Source organism: Lampetra planeri, chromosome 11 (genome assembly GCF_965212315.1).
Source record: "Lampetra planeri chromosome 11, kcLamPlan1.2.h2, whole genome shotgun sequence".
Taxonomy (NCBI): Eukaryota; Metazoa; Chordata; class Hyperoartia; order Petromyzontiformes; family Petromyzontidae; genus Lampetra; species Lampetra planeri.
Genome location: NC_136117.1, coordinates 13,227,861 through 13,251,340, shown reverse-complemented (window position 1 = coordinate 13,251,340; position 23,480 = coordinate 13,227,861). Strand labels below are relative to the sequence as shown.

At 50.2% G+C, this 23,480-nt stretch overlaps 1 protein-coding gene across 6 annotated transcripts in view; it reads left to right on the top strand.

The window, feature by feature from the left end:
- EEA1 (early endosome antigen 1) overlaps positions 1-21,248 on the top strand; it is a 49,810-nt gene extending 28,562 nt beyond the window's left edge. For all 6 annotated transcript variants that reach the window (XM_078598883.1, XM_078598886.1, XM_078598887.1 and 3 more), the window contains 15 exons: positions 658-858; positions 1,468-1,581; positions 2,109-2,264; positions 3,065-3,204; positions 4,344-4,656; positions 4,914-5,015; positions 5,681-5,875; positions 6,524-6,706; positions 8,080-8,265; positions 8,909-9,040; positions 9,425-9,610; positions 10,508-10,746; positions 12,951-13,071; positions 14,653-14,751; positions 16,251-21,248. In XM_078598883.1, the coding sequence (XP_078455009.1) occupies positions 658-858; positions 1,468-1,581; positions 2,109-2,264; positions 3,065-3,204; positions 4,344-4,656; positions 4,914-5,015; positions 5,681-5,875; positions 6,524-6,706; positions 8,080-8,265; positions 8,909-9,040; positions 9,425-9,610; positions 10,508-10,746; positions 12,951-13,071; positions 14,653-14,751; positions 16,251-16,370 (2,487 nt within the window). In that variant the 3' untranslated portion in view covers positions 16,371-21,248. The remainder of the gene's footprint in view (positions 1-657; positions 859-1,467; positions 1,582-2,108; positions 2,265-3,064; positions 3,205-4,343; positions 4,657-4,913; positions 5,016-5,680; positions 5,876-6,523; positions 6,707-8,079; positions 8,266-8,908; positions 9,041-9,424; positions 9,611-10,507; positions 10,747-12,950; positions 13,072-14,652; positions 14,752-16,250) is intronic.
- Positions 21,249-23,480: the final 2,232 nt, after the last annotated feature.

The window sequence follows — 23,480 nt, the reverse complement described above, 5'->3', positions numbered from 1 at the left end:
GATGCGCTTGGAGAGTCAGTTGCCGAAGAAGCTCCCCAGCGCGTGGAGCGGAACGTCGGACTTCCTAGCCGAACACCGCGCGGTACGACCTGACAACACATCTGAGAGCTGTACAGCACAACCGCGACAACTTCCGCAGTTTTATTGCTCGACAATTGCTTCATATTAATTAAAATTATCCAAAAATAATGTTTATTAACAACTTGACTGACGTTGAAGAGTATTTACAGTGCAGTTGTTCCCATTTTAGCATTAGTCATTGCCGTGTTTTAAAAAATATTAAATGAGGCTTCATCTTCTTGGTTATTTCGGTAAAGTCACGTAGAAGGGAAGTAATAAAATAATAAAAATAAAACATAATAAAATAATTCTCACGACGTTTCGGCCACAACGCAAGCAGCCGTCCTCAGGTGTTTTCTTTTTATTATTTTATTACTTCCCTTCTACGTGACTTTACCGAAAGAACCAAGAAGATGAATCCCTGCAGTCACGAAAGCTTTAAATCGAAATTTGAGGCTTCATCTCTTTGTATGAAACTAACCGACAAGCCACAGAGTCATCTTGTCCGATTGTGTGCCCCCACTCGCCCAAAACCTCGTGACACTTTGTTGTCGTTGTCGCTGATCCTCGCCGCGCGTGTTGGTTTACCTCCTGCAGCTGTCGCAGCTGACGGAGCGGCTGGCTCACCAGACGGAGAGCCACCGGCAGGCGCAGGAGGACCTGCACAAGAAGGTGCAGGAGCTCAAGACGCAGCTGAGCGCCGCGCAGGATCGCTGCGCCACGCTGGAGGCGGCGACGTCCGAGCTGAACTCGCAGCTCGCGGACGTGCGGGAAAAAGCCACGCAGCTCGACTCTCAGGCACGTGGTGGCACGTCCCTGTCCCATGCCTGCCACGTGGGCTTGAACCACACCTGATTCAACTGCTTCCTTTACACCAAGGCTTGGGAACTGATGTCCCACGGGGCCGATAAGGCCCCCCGCAGCTTTATTTCATACGGCCCATGGCCGCACGAGATCAAACAATTAAATAAAAGGGCTCACGCGTCACTTGCATTCATCATTGCCAGCATATTAGCAGCACGAATAAGGTACTGCAGGGGAATATATTTGACCTGGCCACACTGTGTATGTATTTTAGTGCACTCGGTCAATTCCATTGGGGGATAACACTCAAAGCTCCACACAGATGGGACAGGAACCCACTTGCTGTACTGTCATTTCCCACGCACACCGCAGCCCAGCAGGTTTGGGATCTTCACAAATATATGTGATCCAGCAACCCTTACTCTCAAAGCCCTGGATTATTGGTGCGTAAAACGTCGATCAAAACCCAGGGTTACCACACGGTGCTCACGGGAGCTGCGGACTGGACTTTCAACGCATGGCATCGTGAATCCCTCTCTGCTGGTAAACGTTGCGAGCGCTGCGCACATGCCCGTGTGATCACCTTGGCTCTCGCCCCTTCAGGTGAAAGCCAAGTCGGAGCTGCTTCTGGCAGCCGAAGCGGCTAAAGCGGCCCTGAGGGCAGATCTGCAGAACCACACGGAGCAGTCGCAGAATGCCCTGCAGGACAAGCAGCAGGTGAGAGTTGCATGTTAACCTCCTCAGACTCAATGTGAATCTGTGTGTGCGCGCATGCACGTAGTGGTTAGCACATTGTGCTATGAACCCGGTGGCACGAGTTCGATTCCCGGCCTCAAATGAGTAACACGGCGCTTCGCGTAAACATCAGCGCTGGGGAGACTACGGTTGCTGGGAATTGGGCTGGCCACACCATGCTCTCCTCGCGTGCCATGCTGCTCTTAATAGGTGCCCGCTAATGGCATTTGCCACAAATGTCTATGAGACCTAGGTTCTGTTCCCAGCCACGCACATTAGCTGAGTTCTGCTTAAATCTGCTAAATCATTACGTGAGAGAACCTGGTTTATACACCGGTGTCTCAAACACAAATTGGAACCCAGGAAACTCATCGGTGCCGGCTCAGCATCCTGACTCCTGAGCCAGCCAACTGTAGGGAACAGGGCAACCTCCGTGTCCGAGGTATATTCGTTTCTTCCCTTCACGCTAACCGCCCCCCCCACCTCCTCCCTCCTCGTGTGCCGGGCAGGAGCTGAAGCAGTCGCTGTCGCAGATGGAGCAGCTCCGTGCAGAGCTGGCTGTGCGGGCCGAGAACTGCTCGCAGCTGGAGGGCAGCCTCAAGGAGCAGCGGGAGAAGCTGCTTGTGGCTGAGCAGCAGACGGAGGAGCAGCAGGCGCGAGCCAAGGTCTCGTTGGTTCCCCTGCTTCACCGCGTCGTCCCAACTCTCTTTCGTTCATGTACAGCCTCTTCTCCTGTAACGCGTGGTTAAAATTCCGCGAGTTGGATATAACGAGATGAATGTATGAGGGAACGCATCTTTTTTATAACGCGGCTGCGAATTGGATATATAACGCGATCGAGTGAACGGAACTACGTCGCGTGAGTAGGAATAGGCGGTTGTGCGGGTGCCTCGGCACAGCATCGCATGAGGCGGGATGCAGCTGGATGCTGCTGGATGCTGCTGGATGCTACCCACACGCCTCGGTCTTTGTTCAGCCTGCGTACGCATCTCACGTGTTATCGCGGCCTGTGCTTTGCCCTACGCTATACATTATAACGCGACTTTTCCATAATGCGGTGTTCTTCAGGAACGCAATTACCGCGTTATAGGAGTACAGACACTGTCTGTACTTTATTTCAAGCCAGGTGAGAGCCCAGTGCCTCTGACCAAATCATGCAGAATGCTCCCGATCTCATCAGATCTGAGAAGCTAAATGGACTTGAGCCTACTTTTAGCACTTGGATGTACGACCGCCACGCACAGCAATGTCTCGTAGGTGCGGGACTAAGTTGCAGAGGGCAACGCAGGAAAACCCATTGTTGTATTGTGCTTCTATGCTCCTACGTCTATGTTTCCTACCTTCATCAACCAGCACCGACCAGCGTGGCGATTACGTTCAATTAACCTACCCCGCCCACGACCAACGTGCCGTGAGGAGACCCTCATCCAGCAGTGAACGGGGCCTGTGTCCATGTGCCATGCAGAAGCTGGAGGGGGAACTGACGCAGGAGAAGCGCATGATGGAGAAGGCTCGGCAGGAGCTGAGCGAATCCAACAAGCAGCGGCAAGAGTTGGACGCTCGAACACAGGAACTGGGACAGCAGCTGGAGTTTGAGAAGGAGAGGTCAGTTTCGATTTAAAGCTTTCGTGACTGCAGGGATTCATCTTCTTGGTTCTTTCGGTAAAGTCACGTAGAAGGGAAGTAATAAAATAATAAAAATAATTCTCACGACGTTTCGGCCACAACGCAAGCAGCCGTCCTCAGGTGAAGAAACAGGTTTGTCGAGACGCTATCTTCTCGACAGACCTGTTTCTTCACCTGAGGACGGCTGCTTGCGTTGTGGCCGAAACGTCGTGAGAATTATTTTATTTTATTACTTCCCTTCTACGTGACTTTACCGAAAGAACCAAGAAGAAGAGAGGTCAGTTGCGCACCACTTTTCCCACTGCGTGTAGTTTGCGTTTTTGACATCGCCGCGAGGAACGCTCGCCTTGCCTTTCTTAAGCAACGAGTGGTCGGTTTGTGAAGAGGAGCAGCCGGCGTCGCCGAGTGATTGGAGCCCGTCTGCTGTGGAGCCAGTTTGTGCGTCTCATGTTGTATAAGCCCGGAAGGTGTAAAAAAAAAAATCCTATTTTTGCATAGTTTGTATTTTTTAAGATTTTATTTTTGTTGTTGTGATGTGCAGAATCCTCCAAGCGTGCTATCTGGTCTGAAGCAAATTCAGCCCAATGTTTTGAATTCCATATTCTGTGGGCCTTTCGGTAAAGTCACGTGGATAGGTTGAGAGAAAAGAACAAAAAACTACGACGTTTTTGTTATTTTCTTTCAATATCAAGATAAATAGTTTCTTTCGTGGTTTTACCGGTCTCCCTTATGAGCTAGATTTGTTATATCAATATTTTGTCAAGTAGAGTATTGATTTCATGAGTTATATTATTGACAAATGGTTGCTATGTGTGGGTACATCGGTGTTGGATGCCCTCCTCCAGCAGCCGATTGACAAAAGATGTCGTAGTGTACTTACATATGTCCCTACGTACACTAGAGACTTTTCACGGATTCATTTTGTTTCCTTGAGTCCGACAACCGAGGCGAAGACCTGATCACCTAGATAGCGTGGGGATTAGGACAGGTCTGGGGAGGCCGCTTGTCTACCGTGCAGCAGCCCTCGGCAAGTGGAAGGGGGTCGACGGCGTCGGTGAGCTGAGTGACGGCATCGACCGCTTGGGCCACAATGACATCTCGCCGTTGTTCCCTTCAAGCCTCGCCCGGTCCAAGGCTGAGCTGGGCCAAAAGAGCGAGGAGCTGGCATCTGCGGCGGCGCGGAGAGAGGAGGAGCTGCGCGGGGAGCACGAGCGACTGAAGGGCGCCGCCGAGAGGCAGCGAGCGGAGGCGGAGGGACGCGCCGCCGCGTTGGAGTCGCAGCTCGGCGAGGTTCGGTCGGAGCGAGATTCCCTCGCGCGGGAGCTCTCCGAGGGCAAGCGGCAGCTGGAGGAGCTGAGTGCCGGCGTCGCGGACGCGCAGTCGCAGCTGGGAGCCGAGAGGGAGGCTCGCAAGATCGGCGTCGCCGAGACGGTGAGCGCGTTCGTGTCACGAGCGTCCCTTTAAGTGTGCACGCCCCAGAGTCGGTGTTAATCTGCACAAAGTGCAGCTAATTTGTACGCGTTATCTCTGATTATCACGGTTGGCTACGTACGGTGCGAGAGAGGTTCAACATACACACGTACGTAGATCCGTCCGTACGTGTTCTAACAGGACCAAACAAGAAATATGCCGCATTGTAACGACATTTATGTATTGACGCCTTCACACAATTGTGTTTGTGGAATCAGAAAAAGAAGCACAAGGCAGCGATGAAGGAGGTCCAGGCGCAGCTGGAGAAGGCGAAGAAGGAGCATGAACAGCTGCTCGGCACTGTCACGCAGACGGAGGCGGTAGGTTGCTGCATCTTCATCATCATCGCGATAGTGGTTAGATCATGGCTGATGATGAAGACTATCAGCGATAATGTTTGGCGGCCAGAGAACAATTTCTGGTTGTGATCCAGTACGTTAAAAGGCCAGATGAGACGAAAGAAATCCTTCACTTTCCGAGAAATCATTTCATTTATTGTTTATCCTCTTGGGTTTTGTTGAGAGTCATAGGGTCTTGAACACAGATAGTGTGTTCTAGATTTGAAGCTTTCGTTACTGCAAGGATTTATATTCTTAGGTTTTTTTCGGTAAAGTCACGTAGGTAAAACATTAAAATTAATAAATACAGATAGTGTGCTTTGCTAATAACACCGATTTGAAATCGCTATTCAGTCTGCAAGAATCAATCGCGTGAACTCTGCAGAATCTCGTTGGTAATTTTACAGTCATTTGAAGCCACTCTCCCACATGATACACTGCACACGTGCGTGATATACTGTACGCCGCGCTAATGGGGGGGCCTTGCATGTGCGTTCCCGTCTCAAGTGGTGTCTCTGGCACCCCTGTGAACTTTTGCCGACGGGTGTCCTCCTCCGGTCAGGCGGCGGTTAGCGTTTGTTGGTGTCAGGCGCGGCGCAGAATGTTTCAACTCTCGCTTTTTCGCCCCTCGCCGTGAACGCGCCCAGACGGCGCAGTCGCTGCGCGATCAGGCGGCGGGTACCGCGGCTGAGCTGGCGTCGCTGAAGCAGACCGTGGGGCAAAAGGAGGCCGAGGCAAAGCAACTCCGCGGCAAGGTAGCCGAGTCGGAGAAATCGGCCAAGCAGCAACGGAAGGACCACGAGGGGCAGCTGTCCAAAGCCGCAGCCGAACTTGCGGCTCAGGTGGGTGTGATATAACTTGTGGCGCCACGGTGGCGAGACGTTAACTACCTCGCCTGCTATACAGGAGGTCGGGGGTTCGATTCCGACCCTGACGCCTGTTTATATGGAGTTTGCGTGTTCTCCCCGTGGTCTCGTGGATTTTTCTCCGGGTTCTCCGGTTTTTCCCTCCACATTTAGAAATATGCTTTTAGAGTATTTGGCTGCTTTAATTTTCTACATGATAAGTCACTGCGTTGAGCAATCATTTGGGGCCATATTTAGAGCAATATATAGCTCGTTGGGTCTTACCTCGTAAAATAAAAATAGTTTCGTTTTAGGTATGAGCCATCTGGGAAACAAACTGAAATACACATTTTTGTAGCCCTGTTAATTTCATTTCATTCAGTCACCATTTATAACTCTTAATCGATCCACTGCTGGATGAAGGTTTCACCACGCTATGTCAGCCGTGGGGTTTGTCTGACCACGCTTCGGGGTTGGTGTAAAGGTGTTCTAAGCAGTATGCAGTCTCCCCTCCAAACGATTCTCCATGCCAGTAGGCAGGTTTAACCCCGCTGCGCTTCCGAGATCTGCCACGGTCGGGGCGATTTGGTCATGGGAATTGTATCGCTCGACCCGTCCCATTCGTGCCGTCCGACCGCGCTGCAGACGGAGGACCTGCAGCTCTTGCAGCAGGAAACGAAGGCCACCAAAGAGCACCTGGCCCAGGAGAGGGGCCACGTGGAGGACCTGCAGGGCCAGCTCCAGGCGGCACAGGCCGAGAGCACCCGTCTGCAGGAGGACCTCTTCGGCAAGGAGTCGGAGGTCTCCGCCACCTATCAGGACCTCAAGGTAAGGCCATGGTTGTTACCTCGCCAACCTCGACAGAAGTTGCCGTTTTAACGCGAGTATCGGCCGCTACTGCGCCCGTTTGTATGGAGAGGATGCGGTTTTAACATGGTGCAGGAGGCGGCCACGTATGTGGATAATCACGGGAATCCACGAGTAATAGTAATAGGTTTTTACCCTTTCAACTGGTACAAAAACTGACACCTTTATACAAGGCATCATGTTTGCAATAACCACAACACAAGCAGTCAAAATGCAAACAAAAAGAAACAACTCTGATAATGATAATGATATGCACTGCCCTTGAAGTGGATTGGTCCACACCCGAGAAAGCGTCATCTGGTCCAACACCAATGGAGACTAGGCTCTAAGAAAAGCTATCTCGGGTGTGGACCAATCAACTTCAAGGGCAGTGCATATCATTATCATTATCAGAGTTGTTTCTTTTTGTTTGCATTTTGACTGCTTGTGTTGTGGTTATTGCAAACATGATGCCTTGTATAAAGGTGTCAGTTTTTGTACCAGTTGAAAGGGTAACAACCTATTACTATATTTTGCCACTGGTAAAGGAGGTCTCATAGTGTAAAATCCACGAGGTCAAATTTTGGAAGTCGCTGACTTCCTGGGTTTTCCTGAAGATGCTTGACATAGATTCAAGCGATAAACGTTGTATCTAATTGCCAATTTGGTTTATAAATTTGTTCTTCAGCTTAACGGTGAGTGGAAACTATAATGACTGGCTCATTAAACACCTAGCACACATGAACATTGGAATAGTTTTTTTCTATGTAGGGTGTTGGAGGGTTTTTCGGCAGAAATATGGCCAGATCATTTCGTGGCCTAATCCAAAATTCAATATGTGAATAATCTCTTATAATTTAGGTGTTTGCCTAAGCTCTGTGCATTATTATACTCGCTGTCTGGCAAGAGCTTAAAGCTCGTTATATCACTGTGATGTCACCTCCATGCTTTTTACCTTCCAATATAATAATATCAGTAGGGCCCAGCCACAGACCACTTGAACCAAACGTCACAGCGCATAATAAAGCTGAACACCCGTGCTGGACATGCAGATTAGGTAGGTACATATCCACAGGATATACAAAAAGTGTCTTGTTGATGTGCCGTTCAAAAACCCATCATCGCACGTTGTAACTGCCATCTCACAGCAGGTGGCAGCAGAGCTCCTATGCTGTGCATTTGTCACAGAAACGTGCACGTGCAACAGAAGCGTCACACCCATTTCCTGCTCCGCTCGTGCAGAATTCCGCGTTGGTCATCGGTTCCTGATGCGTGTGAGCGCTGCCTTGTTAATTATTTGTCGTCCGTCCTTCCCTTGGTGGGGTGTCGGGGGCGCGGGGGGGGGGGGCACTCAGGCGGTGGAGAAGAAGCTGTCGGAGGCGCAGGAGGAGCTGTCGTCATCGCGCAACGAGCTGAGCGGTCTGCAGCAGCGTGCCGTCGAGCTGGAGCAGGAGAAGGCGGGGCTGGCGGCACGAGCGGCCTCTCAGGCCCAGGAGCTGGAGGTCAAAGTTCAGGCCGCTCAGCAGCTCGAGAGCAGCAAGGTCAGGGCCAGCGTTTGGTGCTGTCCGACTGCTCCGCGTGTTTTTTTGTGTGCGCGTGTGTGTGTGCTGTACTGTATCGTGCACCAATCACACAGTGTATTGTAGGCACCGCAATCAGTGTTGATAAGTTGCGTCTGTCGCCGTTAAGAGTCGGCGTTGTGACATCGCAGCAGGTGCGGTTTTCCGTCGATCTTGTCTGTTATTGGAATTGCTTGTGGACGTGAGGCCACAATATTATCTGAAATCGAACCTGAATTGAATTCCGTTGGAACGTTGTTTTGCAACTCTACAAGCTTCACCAAACTCTTTGTTGACGGACGTTGATGGTGAGCATGGCCTTCTCATCCCCACGTAGAGCCTGGATGATTTGTCGGTTAAGTAAAATTATAATCGGCTACTTGTTTGGTGGTCGATAACTCGGGCCCCTTTCAAATTGATAGCCGCCCCTAAATGTTGCTACATAAAGGTGGGAAACCCCTCTCCAGTTCGATGTCATTACCAAGCCCCGCTCTTCAACTTCCGTTTGGCGACACATATGGTAACAGAGGTGCCCATTTTTTTCGCGATTTAGCAAGTAATTGAACCTATAATTATTTATAGCCTAATCGATTACTTTAGTAATGGGATATGCCTGTGCCCACAGGTGCACAAGGAGGAGGAGCTGCAGGCGGAGAAGAAGGCCAAGGCTGCGTTGGAGAAGGCTCGCTCAGCTCTGGAGGAGAAGCATGGCAAGCTGAGCGAGGAGCTTAAGTCCAGCAAGGCGCAGTGGGAGAAGGTACGGCTCACCTGACCGGCACACGTTGTCGCTCACTGGCACTCGAGGCACTTCGGTGGCGAGATGTTAACACCCTCGCCTGGTATGCAGGAGGCCGTGGGTTCGATACCGACGCTGACTGATGCCTGTTGTAAATTTGGAGTTTCCGTGTTTTCCCCATGGTCGAGTGCATTTTCTCCGGGTCCTCCAGTTTTCCCCTCCACATTTAGAATCAACGTGCATTTATAGTATTTGGCTGCTATACATTCCCACATCATAAGCCACTTCGTTGAGCTGTAATTTGTGGCCACATCGCTTCCGAAAAAAGGAAAATCTTTGTATGCCAGCCACACGGTACGCGCCCACCAGCTCGTGCTCACGCCTACCTGCGCGCTGTGACCCCAGGAGCTGGCCGGCTTGAACGAGGCCAAGCAGCTGCTGCTGCAGCAGAAGCGGGAGCTGCAGTCCAAGGCAGAGGGGGCGCGCTCGCTCATGGAGCAGGAGAAGAAGGACCACCAGGCGACCCGCGACGCGTCCACCCAGCGGAAGCAGGAGCTGCAGCAGGAGGCCGCCGCGCTGCAGCAGAAAGTGGTGAGGGTTCCCCGAGACCGGCGCGGTCGGGCGGGCCTCACGCCCTTCGAGACCGATCGCAGTCGGTGAGATGGACTGCCAGTTTCGTTGGTGCGAGCAATAACGTGGAGTGAGCAATTGCCCGCTCACGTTACGACCGTTTCGAGCCGGGGTCGGCGACCTGCAGCTCCGGAGCCGCATGCAGCTCTTTACGGACTGCTTGGTGTCGTAATGCACGCTATGTTATGTATCCATCATACAGGTTTTTTGGGTTAGATCGCGTAAATATATAAATGTGTCGTTCAACCCGCCACCACCCAACACAGCCAACTAGTAAGGTTTGTCACGTAAGCAGAACGTGCCAATTAGTTACTAGTACAGTAACACCGGTGTGTTGGAGAGCCAAGCCACAACATTTACAATCTGAGTACAACGTTTTGCCAGTAATTACAACCAGCTTCATCAGGCAACAGACAGATTTGTGGAGAAGTCCTCCTGTTTCGTTCCTTATATAGAGGCGTAGATGTGATGACAACAATTGTGTGCTCTTCTCGCGCGAAGTGCGGGGGATTAATGAATGTATGTTATGTATTTATTTGCGTGCATCATGCGGCTCTTGAAATATTGAGTTATGTACCGAATCGGAAACAAATAGCTGCTCTTGTTATTTTGGTTGACGACCCCTGATTTCGAGGGAGCTCTAGAAAGCGCCTCCAGGGGGTAACTTGGCCTCCTCTTCCATGCTGACCAGATGGCTCAGAATAGGTGGGAACGCCCACACGTTTACTGACCCCACCACGCACGCGTGTTGCCGTCTTGGCTCGTGCCGCTCGCGTAAGCGCCCGTGCCCCCCCCCACCCTCCCCGTGCCCCCCCCCACCCTCCCCGTGCCCCCCTCCCCCCCGCCGCCCCCCCGCAGGAGGAGCAGAGCCAGGAGGTGGAGAAGCTGCGCAAGGCGCACGAGGAGGCGGAGTCTCGCGCCGCGCTGCAACTGTCGGCGCTCAACGAGAACCTGGGCACCATGCGCAAGGAGTGGCAGTCGGCGCAGCGGCGCACGGCCGAGCTGGAGAAGCAGGGGGACGAGCTGCGGGGAGAGATCGCGGTCATGGAGGCCACCGTGCAGAACAACCAGGAGGAGCGGCGTGTGCTTTTGGACAGGTTGGCGTTCAATAATCCACACGGAACCCTCGGGCTCTTAGCCACCTCGGGCTTTTCATTTCCCTGATACGGAGGCCACTGCGGTAGCGAATGGGGCATGACCCCTGGCACTTATGCGTAATATTGTTTGGAGCATTTGGCTGCTGTACATTTCCACGTTGAGCTATCATTTGTGGCCAGGTCACTTCTGATAAAGAGCTACATGGCTCAGTGGCCCTTACCTGGTAAAATAAAAATAGTTATTCTTGGAAAACAAGATTTTGCCACTGGATGCCAGACGTGCATTGTGATCAAAGTTGGCCACGCCCTTGCACAAGTGCACGTTAGTGGAGCAGTGAGCTGTCGTTATATATTTTTTTTATCTTGATCGGATACAACAACAAAGCTACAATCTGGGGGCAAACACGTACGAATCGTGGTAATGTTTACGAAATGGTTGGATCGGGAAGTGAGCAGAAGTTTTAGGGCAGTTGATGCTTGAAACTCGAGCCAAGGAACAGCGTCCACTTCTTGATATGCGAGTGTTTAACCCCTGACTGCCTAACTATGACCCCTTGACCTCTGACTTTTTTTATTTCGCTCGTTAGTCCCTGACTCCCGCTGAGCCTGAGAGCTATTAGCACTGTTTAAAGAGCTCATTGAGTGCTATGAACGCCATCATTTATGCTGATTGTGCTGAGCATGAGAATTACTCCACCCATGTAGTAGTGCTTAATAAGCGAGAGTTCTTCTGGGGGGTGGTAAACTGGTTTGCTCTCGAGTCGATTAACAGACTCGGTCATTTCCGAATATGTGTACAACCAGCCTATTACCAAGCCCTGTTGGGAAGTATAAGGCAATGTAGGAAATTGCATTGCTGTACTCTGCTTTTATGCTCACCACCCTCCCCAACCCACACCCACCAGCATGGAGAAGTATGGTCAATTAAACCCATTTGAGCAAAGCAACACCGACAAAAACATTGTTGTCATCAGCATTCGTCATCATCATCAGTCGTGATAAATGCACTGCTGGTTGAAGGCCTCCTCCAATCCGTCGCTATCTGTCACGGTCTTTGGATGTAGCAATCTGCCGATCACCTGCACACGCTCATTGTTGTTGCTGCAGTGATGTTTGTCTTCACCACCAGCGATCATCCCCCCCACTTCTGAAGTGTCCTGCCCCAAGGCCGCTTACTTTTAATGAGAGTCAATGGGACGTGTACAACCTTCGTTGTTGACAACATTTTCCGCTAGAAAATGACACACCACTAAACTTCGGCTGAAGGCAACGACATTGCGCAAACGTTTCCTGAATGGGGCTGTCCGCTGCGTCTCGATCTCGCACACTTTGCTCAGAGTAATTTGTCATCTGCCGTCTCACTTGGGCCCGTTGTCCCTTTCTGGCGTTGGTGACGCCGGGTCTGGGTTTATTTTGTCGACAATTTCCTTGACTCACTTACTGGACCTAACGCTGACGTAGTCTGGCGGGATCCCCGGCTCTGTTCACTGGCCCGCGGGAGGGTATTTTTACCCACCCAATAATGAAATATTAGCGAGAGTTATTTCTGAACGCGCTCGCCCAAGCGCATCAGGTGTTCGCCGTATGGATTGCAAGTTGATAGCCGCAGTAGTGGCGGGCACAGAGTAATTTGAGTTAGCAGAGTTGCGCGTACTCAATCTATCCCGCGCGTGCACAACCGTAGGCGTTCAAGGGAAGGCTCAAAACATTTTGAGAACAAGACGCACAGAAGAAAAAGTCCGGACGACCTAGCATTTGGGTTTATTAAAAGCCGTTATATATATTCATGCGTGACCGGGTGATAAGACAAATGATTTGATCCTACAGGTTGCTAAATTAAATGCGTCAAAAATGTGAATGTTTATTTATTATTATTACTGTGCTCGTACATGTTTAGACATCCCCTTATTTGTTTAGTTATTTGGCAGTTATCGGTCATTCAAATGCAGCCTTCTTGGGCCCTCATTGGGTTGTGTCAGCCCAAATGCACTCCGGTATTTCATCTCTTTTTACAATAAAAACAGGTTTTTTTCTTTATAGATGTTACTTTCCGATTGATCGTAGATGAGATTCTGAAGAGGCACCAGCGTGCTAAAACTCGGGATCTCGGCGATATCGGTTCCGTGCTCACACCTCCTAAGCCACCCACCCAGGCCCACTCCAAACGTCCACGTGTTTTTTATTTTTGTGTCGTTTCAATCAAGGTGCATAAAGAGCGAGGCAGATATCGAGAAGCTGCAGGCGAAGGTGACGGAGTTGAGACGGAAGCTGGATGACGTCACCGCGGCCATGCAGGAATTGGGCCGGGAGAACCAGTCTCTGCAGGTGGGTGGGGGAGTCCGCTAGTGCCGTGACACGCGGCTGCGCCGTGACGCCAGTGCACGCACAATCACCACTCAGCCACGCAAGTGGTCAACTTTCCCAAAGCGGGGACCCAAACTAAAATGAAAACAAACTATTTGGTGATCCTGCTGTTCCTGCATTGCACAGCAGTTCACAAGGGACCAATAATGAAAACAAATCAATGCATTTGTCAATAACGCTGTCGCCTTGAAAGAAAAAACTAAGTGTAATAGGCGATGTTTTGGACAATGGTCCTTCTTCATATCACGTAAACGTCAATGATTTGGTGAACATGAGAATCTGGCCAAAGTTGTGAGATTTATCGAAACCATTTTTGGGTGAATAAAGTACATTGTTAATGTTTAATCCCTCAGTGCTATTTCAACTTGCAACCTTCTGACTTGTGGGTTAAGTGTCAAACCGTGGCCCCTTCTTGCACGCGGTGTTAATTATCAACACAAATGTCCCTCGGATGTTTGCCTAGCGTTAGCCATTGTGTGCCCGTGTCACGGAGCAAGAGATGCTCGAGTGACTGAATAATGAATCCGTCTTACGTAAGCGATAATTCCTGGATTCTCTTGTCGTGACATAAAGGATGCTGGAATTGACGTTTTGACGTGGCCCCTTGCAACACCCAGCACACGACACCGCACAACCAGTCATCCGAGCGCAACACGCAGATTCGTAGATCACATCGTCGTCAATCAATTTGCTGGATCTTCAAAGCCCTTACCAATTTGCCTCCCATCTCTCACGCTCCAGCGATGTCGCAATCCACCGAGTAACTGCACACGAGCTGGTATATGCTCGAGATGGATGCGCCGAATCATTCGTTCGAGAATCGATTATTTACAATGCATGGAAATGATATGCATGCGTGTTTGGCTATGGCCAAATCACCCAGAATAGGTCGTCCAATCTCGTGAATTGGCAATGTAATCAGTGTTAAGCCTGGATAGTGCTTGCAGGGGCGACCACCATGCCTTAACTGGTGTGGATAGACCGCTGCGGGGCTACGTCGCGGGCAACAGAGGACAGTGCAGCAAAAATCCATCGTATTGCACTTTTATGTCCCCACATCTATCCTCCACAAGGTGTGGGAAGGCCCTTGTCCTGCAGGGAATTGAGGAAGGACTGTGCATGCAGACGCCCATGTTGCATTTAGGATAATGGAGGGAACAACAGTGTACAAATTAGAAATATGCACACTGAAAGGTACAAACAGATGGTAAATCCAATACATTACGATCACCCTTTGAATCGAATCACGACAATGAGCCGTTAATTTTCTAAGCGGGTAAATAATTACGCGCCCAATAGTCGCCGCCCAAGACTTAACGTCGCACGCATACTGAACTCCACGCAACCGTGCACAACGCACGCCACGCTCGCTTGAGTCACGGACGGCACTCGTGCACAAAACATTTAATTTGCGACAGCAGTCTGTTGCCGTCTCATCCATCCCGTGTCTATTTTGACACACTCGCCGGATAGATCGCCATGCATCATTCATGGAGCCGCCTCTCTCGCGTGCACCTAAACTCGGCGTCTGCCCTGTGACAGATCAAGCACACTCAGCTGCTCAGCCGAAAGTGGGCGGAAGACGGCGAGGTGCAGAACTGCATGGGCTGCGGGAAGGGCTTCTCCGTCACTGTGAGGAAGGTGAGCGGTGTTCTCCAGCCCTGCCCCTTGGCCTTAACCGCTACCCTTACCCACCCCTCTCATCGTCATTATTATTAGCGCCATCATCATCATCATTGCCGTCGTCGTCAGGATCATGACTATCAAACGCAGGCGGTGGCCGTAGCTATCGAGGGTGCAGGCTGTGCAACTGCACCGGGGCGCACGGACCAAAGAGGCCCTTGCGTTGGGACACAAAGACCGGGGGTAGAATTGGACAGGGGGCCGACTCCATTTCATTCGGTGCCCCAGGGGCAATGCCATCCACGCTACATCACTGAGCACAAGTTGTTTTGTTTCTCATTCTCCCTACCAGGTTTGGTGTTGGGGAGTCCAGTGGTGCAGATGACACCTTTTTAAGTTGGGGTTGCTGTTAATCATTTACTTGATACAGCAAGCGTACTGTGACTGTTCCACCTGAAGATGGTAGCTTGTGTTGCCTCCGAAACGTCGTGATTTTTATTTTATTTTAATTTAATTTAAATTTTATTTTACTTTTATTAATTTTAATTTTTTACCTACGTGACTTTACCGAAAAAACCTAAGAATATGAATCCTAGCAGTCACGAAAGCTTCAAATCTAGAATTGCTGTTAATCCTTTTGGCTAACAGTTGATAGCCACTTCAGTTTTGAACAAAGCGGGGTGGTTTTCTTTTTAATGACCGCATATGTGGGGATGCTCTTATTTTTTTGTCCAGTTTTTTTTTTGTTTAATATGAATCGGGGGCGAAAATAAAATGTTTGGAACGTCGCGGTTCATTTCAGTCGGCGGCCGCCACCTTAAGTGACTGCGATTTGCCGAGGCACTCCGCCCCACACTGCCTCACCGGCCTCTGATGTCAGCCTGCTCTGTGTTAATGCATCTCTGAGATCCTTGACGCGGTCTTGGCATGCCGCGTGTTTCCGCGTGCATGCACGTCTACTTACCGTCACGTTTCCCAAGCCGCTGCTGCAGTTTCTGTCAAGGTGAAAGGTCACAGCCAAGGCTGCGTGTACGGATCAAGTGACAGTCAGCATTTTGCCGTCTTTTGGCCTGGTTAAGTTGCCTCGTGTATTTAATTATATAGATGTCAGAGGTTGGCTCTTTAGTCCCTATCTATTCCCCACTGAGTCTGATTATGTGGGAATTTGGACCAAATCCCTGGCTTGGTTGTGGCAGGATTTCCTGAATATTTGTTGAGGTCGTGCACAACTATTTGTCATTGCCATGACTGCAGTGAAATGAAAGAAAAAATATTCACTATGTTCAATAGTATTCTGTTAATGAATTTGTTTTCTTTTACCGTCCATGACCACATGCCAATGCCTTGTCTACAAACAAACAAAACACAACATTTGTGAGACTGTTACAGAAAGCGAGGGTGAAGTGAAGATTGTGGCACTTACATTTTTTGTAAACTAAATGTAGCCACGACACCATTAGGAGAGAACGCAACTGACGTGCGTGTGTGTGTCTTTGTATTTTTGTTCTGTCCCGCAGCACCACTGCAGGCACTGCGGGAACATTTTCTGCGGAGAATGCTCGGCTCGGAATTCGATGATCCCGTCAGCCAAGAAGCCAGTGCGGGTGTGCGACACGTGCTTCGAAGAACTGAAATGATGAGGCCTAGCCGAGTCCGCAACTGTGGCGGGCACCTGCCCGTGTGCGAGTGCGTGTGAGTGCGTGTGAGTGCGCGTGAGTGCGTGTGCCTGCGTTTGTAAAGTGTGCTGTCGAGCGTGCCGGTCGGTACGTGTGAGCGATACTGAGCGTCGGTGCTTGTGCTTGTCCGTGCGTGTACTCGCGCGTGCGTGCGTCTGCGTCGGTGTGTGCGTTGCGCGGTCCTCTTCAAACTCTCCGAGCGTCTTACCGTGGAAAGATCTTCTGCATGCGACCTTAAGTGTCTCATGGATTAACACTACACTGAATGACATCATATATATATTTTTTATTAATTGTTTGAAAGTCATCTTAAACATGAAGACCTTAAAAAATAAGATTTTAATTAATCTTTCAAGAGAACAAAGAAAAAACAATGCAGAAATTGTTTCAATTTTTATTTTGCATTCAACAGTTCCGGCTCGAAGGCGTTTGGGTCACACACGCAGATTTGCCGCACAACGGGCGGCATGCACACGGTTTGCAGGCAGTGTGCGAAACAACTACAGCCCCAGTGGTAATACCTCTAATCGGCGCAGACAAAGCACTGCCTCACCACGGTGGGGATGCAGAGAGCAGCCTCACCTCGTCAGAGTGGGTTCGGCCATTCAGCGTTCACGTAACAGTCCGATGACGGCTCGCCTCTATTTCATCGAGAACGCAGCGGGCTGGCGTTGCTGGCGAGGCTATTTTTAGCCAATCACGTTTCACCGAAGTGGCTCCAAGAAGCGGCTCTAGCTCCATTGCCTTACAAGGTTCGTGTTGTTAAGTTCTCCACATTCCTTTTGCCGCATATTTGTTTCGTCGCCCGTGATGGCACGATCGTCGGGTCTCGCCCGGCGAGGTCGGGCATCCTGCTGTAACAGCTTCTCGTTCGTCCGCAACGCCTCGGCAAAACGGTCGGGACGATCGCGGCCGGTGCGGGAGGCGTCGTGTTTTAAACGCCGCACCTCGCATTCGAATGTATCGCTCCTTTTTTTTTTCTATCACGCGGCGCCGAGCGGTTCGGAAAACCTCGACCCGCCGATTCCTGCGCCGGACGAGAAACGCCTTAAAAGCGACGGCGTTCTCGAGAGGCACCGCGATAATAACCACCGCGGCAAGTTCTCTCGCGCCGTAGCGTGGCAAGCGGTGGCTGCCGTGAGCCTGAGCGCGTGCGTGCTCGCGAGGTACAAGCACGGCACGCTGGGGCGCTTTCCGCTTGCGCGGTGAAGGAGTTCGTGCTCGGGCCAGGGGGGAAAAAACAACCGCAGAACGACACTTAATGGCGTGAAGCTACCTGCCATCCTGCCCGTGTATACCGGGCACGTAAAGATTTTACCAGCGAAATTTAGACTTTTTTTTGCCGTCGGGGAGAATGTAGCGCCTCTGCCGGCTGCAGGGATTGCGCGAAATCCAGTTCTTGCATTCGATGCGTTCGGATTGAAAATGATCGATTCTCCCGCGCGAGATTTGATGCATGGGTTGTGAGCGCAAGAATCGGGTTTAATTGCCTAATTGGTGCATCGTTACATGCCTACTCCGAGTAAAACGTGAAGTTACGTAATATTCTGAAACGACTGATAATCACGTCAGCTGTATAAACTAGCGGTACACAGCTAACCAGACATACCACGTATCAACAAGACTGACGATTTTAACAAAATTATAATTTAAGAAGATAATATGATTTTTCTTATTGAATGTTATAACGTGTTTTAAGGTTACTTAATTCCTCGTAACGGAGATAAAAGACACTGGGATTGTGCATTGTGGCTTTGTTCTTGCTCTGATTTTCCTTAGCAGACGGAGGAGGGGGAAGGATGTCTGCTCGGTGCGGTGGCCATGATGAGCTCAAACCTTGTTCGTCAGTAACACCGTGTGGCCTGATCAGTTAAAGTTTATTCCGCAATCGGCAACGTCGCGTACAGTGGCCCCTTCATCAGAGCGGATTGATCAGAAGTGCAACGAAGAAGGCACTGTTGCCCGAAATTGTCGTCCGCGCTCTATGCTGTTTATTTTAAAGGCCACGGTGTCGATGACGAACGGGTCGAGTTTTATTTCTTGTGCGCCGCAGCCAATGTGGTGTCACCAACATAATTCGTTTCGGCGGGGTGGGGGACGGTTTGTGGATCACACGAAGTTTTGCAGAGAGAGAACGAGGCATCCACCCGGGTGTGGGTGCCTTTGCGAGTCAGTACAGCAAGTAGGTTTAATTATAGGCTCTGGGCAGCGAGGGAGCGGGTTTTTGTATTGTGTGGATGTTGTCGCACACGCTTAACGCACCCGAGGGACTGTCTGATGGGGCCCAACACGGGACCCAGCTGGATGTGAGGAGAAAACTCCGTGAGGCTCTCGTGGGTGAAGGTACCGCCCTGCAATTTATTTCTCGCACCGCTGCTGTCGGCAGGGCCTCCGTCGGAGGGTGTTGTAGCGAGCGCTCTCAAGAGGATAATGTGGCCTGCTTGCTAGACATCTTGGATAAAGGTGGGAATACCCACACTTTACCCCACCGCGCCACGACCTGCCCATGGACTGACTGCGGCCGTACCCAATTCACACGACTGGGAAATGCAGAGGAGCTGTTGTCCCCTTGGGCTCTGTTCGGCTGTGCCGGTGGTGCGACAGCTCGCGATGTTGTGGACAAAACCTCGCTCAAACTTAAACCGAGGAACCGGTTTAAGTTTGAGCGAGCGTTTGGTGTCAAAAGCACCGATACATTTTACTCCAGAGGCTGTGTTTTCACTCAACAACTTACGTTAACACACATCGACGTCTGAACGTCTTTTATTTTTTCCCTGTTGACGTTAACTGTTCCGGTATATCGAGAGAGACGGTCAATTGAATGTGGATTCTCAAATGATTTGCATTTCAACGATTTCTTTTTTGATCTCCGCCGTGGAATAAAAGGCTGGCGGTTGGCATAGAAACTACGACACTTTTGGCAATTTGTGGAGCTGCTTAACACGGAACTTATTTTGCCAGTGAATACAGCATCGCTGTAAAAATCCTACCCTGCCCGTGGTCTTAAGTCGAGAGCAAATCGTCGTCTCCTGCCTAAAATCTTAAGCGGGTGCGCTTGCTGTGCGCATCGCGCGGTTCTTGTAAGGAAACGTCGGTTATTTTTTGTGTCCCCTCGCCGATCCCAGATGCCTCTGTGCAGAACCGACACCAATTCTGTTCACCGTTGCTTCCTGTTCACTTTCCCCAACAACGTCCCGTGCCAAAAAAAGCGAAACGACACGGTCCCTCGTGTCAGCGCTGAGACACGCACGCTCCGGGCACGTGCGTGCGTACACACGCGCGTACACACGCGCGCCGACGTCGCATCTTGAAACTCGCGGTCATCTCGCGGCACCGTCGGTCTCGAACGCGCCCCCCCCCCCCCCCCCCCATCTAAGTGTGTTTGGGGCACACTACGCAGAACACCCGGACGGATTGCGGAAAACTAGAAAAGGTTGCGTGGAAGTTGCTTACGCGAAGGCAGGCGAACGCGGCGTGGTCTGACTTTTTTTTGTCGACGTCTCGCTCGCTCTTGTTGTGAAATCGTCGTCGAGGTGACGCCGAGCGCCGCCTCTTCGTTGTGATGGTCGCGTCAACCCCGCCAGCTGTTTCCGCGGCGGTCCGTCTGCGTTTGAAACTGTGGACTCTCGGTCGGCGGCTGTCGGAGGGATGGATGAGCGTTCATCCTCAAACCCTGCCTGGAGGCCGTCGCTTGTTATTTATTGCTCGAGGAAGCTTCGATGCGCGTTGGGTAAAATGCAAGCTGCTTTTCAAATAAATCCTAACAACGCCTTCTAATCTCGCTGATGTTAATAGACGACGTCTGTTATCGTCATTCACGCGATCATCGTTTCTTACGTACATTTGTTAATTTGCACTGATTTTTTTAATTGCAGAGGCCAGAAGTAATTTTTGCACAGTTTTGTAAAATGTAGTTTTTACATTTTTTCTTAAAACTACATCTCAACCATGCTTTGGCACCTAGATTTAAAAAAACATCACATGTTCTTTTCAGGATTCATGTCCTACCCACTATCATGATCCGCAGAAAAACGAGTTGTTTAGTCTGTGCCTAGCTCCTAATTAAAAACAAATGTAAGCCTCTGAGCTCATCTAGGTTAATGAAATACAAAATAAATTAACGTAACATGGGTGAATATCAACTCCGCGTGCATCCGCCAGATGGATTGTTGCATCACAGGACGGTGAGGCACGGCTTGAGGAGGGAGGCCTTCATCCAGCAGTTTATCGATCATGGCTGATAGTTTATATCACACGGTGATTGGTGACTGGATATAGATTATCATCGAGATGTCGTTCAGACGCTTTCACCTATCGGGGGCTCGCTGGATTATTACTTAGCAGAAGCACGAGAGATGGCTGCGGCTTGAGAACGCTTTCGAACAGCAGTGGATTTATCAGGGCCGATGACGACCCTTGCGGGGACCTGCTTTTACCCCGAGTGAAAGTTCGCGAACTGCACCCTGCGTTATTGGCAGCAGTTAGTTTTTGTGTGACAGAGGCCTAAATCCTTGTGATCCGGCAAATCTTCATCGCTCTCCTTTGCACAGTTCCGATGGCTTTGGTTTTGAAAACGGAATGCAGTCCTATGAAGCTACAACGAGCATGCAAGCCCAGAGCAGCAGTGAGCTTCGAGAGGAGGTGGCCGATAGGAAAGGTGAGGAACGTGGCGTGTGACGGCTTTTTAATGTTTTTTTTTGTTTTTATATATTTTCATAACGTAACTTTAAAGTTGTAATAGGGCGCTGAGATTTTAAGTAAAGATTTATGTTGTGTAGACATTATGGATCTGCATGTGTTGAATCATATTTTTAAATAAAATAATACCTGGGGAAACTACTCTGATGGTGTAGAGCTTGTGGATGTATTTGATTTGTTTCTGCATACATCCTCTAGGTCTGTCAGATGCGAAATAAACGTTTGACCGTTTTTTTTTTTAAACCAAACCGTTGGGGGAGTAAACTAAAACTTTAAATAAACATTTAATTTTACCAGGTAAGGCCCACTGAGCTTTTTAGCTATTTTTCAAATGATAGCTCAACGAAGTGGCTTATCCTATGGAAATGTATAGCAGCCAAATATTATAAACGCGTGTTGAGAAAACAGAAACTCCAAATATACAACAGCAGGCGTCAAGGTGGGGATCGAACCCACGACCTCCTGCATACCAGGCGAGGTAGTTAACATCTAGTTACCGCGGCGCCCGAAGCTATGGACTCACACAAGATTGGCATCCCATGATCTGATGCCGATAGAATTAGAATAAGCTGGGAAAACGACCCACGAAAGTTGCAGAGGTGGTGGTGCGTTTAATGGTCCTGTTTCCTAAACCACTTAGGATCTGTGCAACGATGACTTTTCCAGTGTCACCGCATTGAGTAAATTTATTACATCAAGCGAAACTGCTGACCTTGCATCTATCCCTTTAAAAAAAGCCCATAAGTATACCCCCAGCAGATTCAACAGTACATTGGGCACGTATTGATATATTGGTTAAGATTGATTCTTACAACCACGATGCGTGAAACTGCAACGAAGCGTTACTTACAATTCATGCGACTTGTACACAAATTGTGGCTCGGGTTACATTTGGGCTCACGAGAGCGCGCACAATGGCTTACCTGGGGTAGGACAAGAGAGTGAGAACACAAACAAGATGGCAACAAAAATGAATGGGAGGGAAATTTATTCTCAGATCAATTCGCGACAGCAGATCGTGATTATTCCTCAAATTTCTGATGGAAGAGGGCATCATTCTTTTTTGTAATTTTGTTTCCCCAATTGTGACTTTGCATTAAGACGAAGATTAGATCTTTTTTCTCGAATCTCTCAAAGAGAACGGCCCACACATACGGCTATCACAGAACTGCCTCCGATATCCCTTCAAGTGACATCTGGTCCGCATAGCAGCGGGCAGCGGGCAGCACATCGCAGTCAAACTTTGAATTTTCCGAGCCGGAGTTTAGTCAAATTTTACTCTGCGTATTTTTTCGCGTGTGCAGCCATCGGTCACCGGGCTGGTACCAACAACTCGCTGCCCTTGAGAACCCCGGGTTCAATGAGAGGCGGCTGCCTGCAATCAAACCCAACATCTCGGCAGCTCCCGACACCCATGTAACGGGTACACGTGCGCGTTCGGTTGAATTCTAAGAGTTTTGTGAAGGCGTGAGAGCTATAGAGTAAATCCGTTTCGGGGCCTGCCGACGCTACTGCCGCCGCTGCCGCTCGTTGCTTATTTTAGCCGGAATCGATTGCAGTTACAGGCACCTCCTTGCTTTCGACCGAGCAGTGAAACGCGAGCCGGAGGTCTCAATTCGATCCCCATGCGTGTCATCTGCCGCTGCGCCCTGACTCCGTTGCCGCAAGGTCAGGTTAGCGGCAATGATGTCGCGTCTCGCACAATGGGACTTTAAACTGGCTCAGCTGTTGGTGGTGATGGTGCTGTCAATTCATAACAGCCCTTGTGTCAATCAACTGCTGGATGGTCTCCCCGTCTCCCCCTGTCAAATTCGTGGGAGGGGTTGTTTCGGTGCGCCGTGCTTCATCGCACGCGCTGATTATTGTGGGCTGGCGGAGAGGGCCTCGCGGTCCAGGAGTGGCTCTGAAATCACGCGCCACAGATGTTAGCCGCGACTGGCGAGGGATCGAACGCTGTTCGCCGGTCCCGTAACTCGGGTTACGCGAACTCGTTATTGGGAAACTTGCTGGCTTAAACGCGTCTGACGTTTCACGCGTCTTGAAAACGACAATGGAGCGATAAATAGGTAATGAATGCCTTTTTTTTGGTCTGCGGATTCCGCTGTTGATGCGCTCTCACTGCCGATTGAATGCAGCGGTGTCTGTGCCGCGCCAAGACGTCTTTCTGTGGTCGTAAGTCACGTGATCAGCTGCGCTCGACGATTAAAACATTTTTTTAATGGGCAAAATATCACCCTCGCATCGAAACAAACTTCTGCTGCAACGGATCGACGCGGTTATTTATCTTTCTCTCTCCAAACCACCCCCCCACCCCCCCGTCTGTGACATTCATGAATAAATGATGAGACGCACTGCAGGGGTCTATCCTTAATG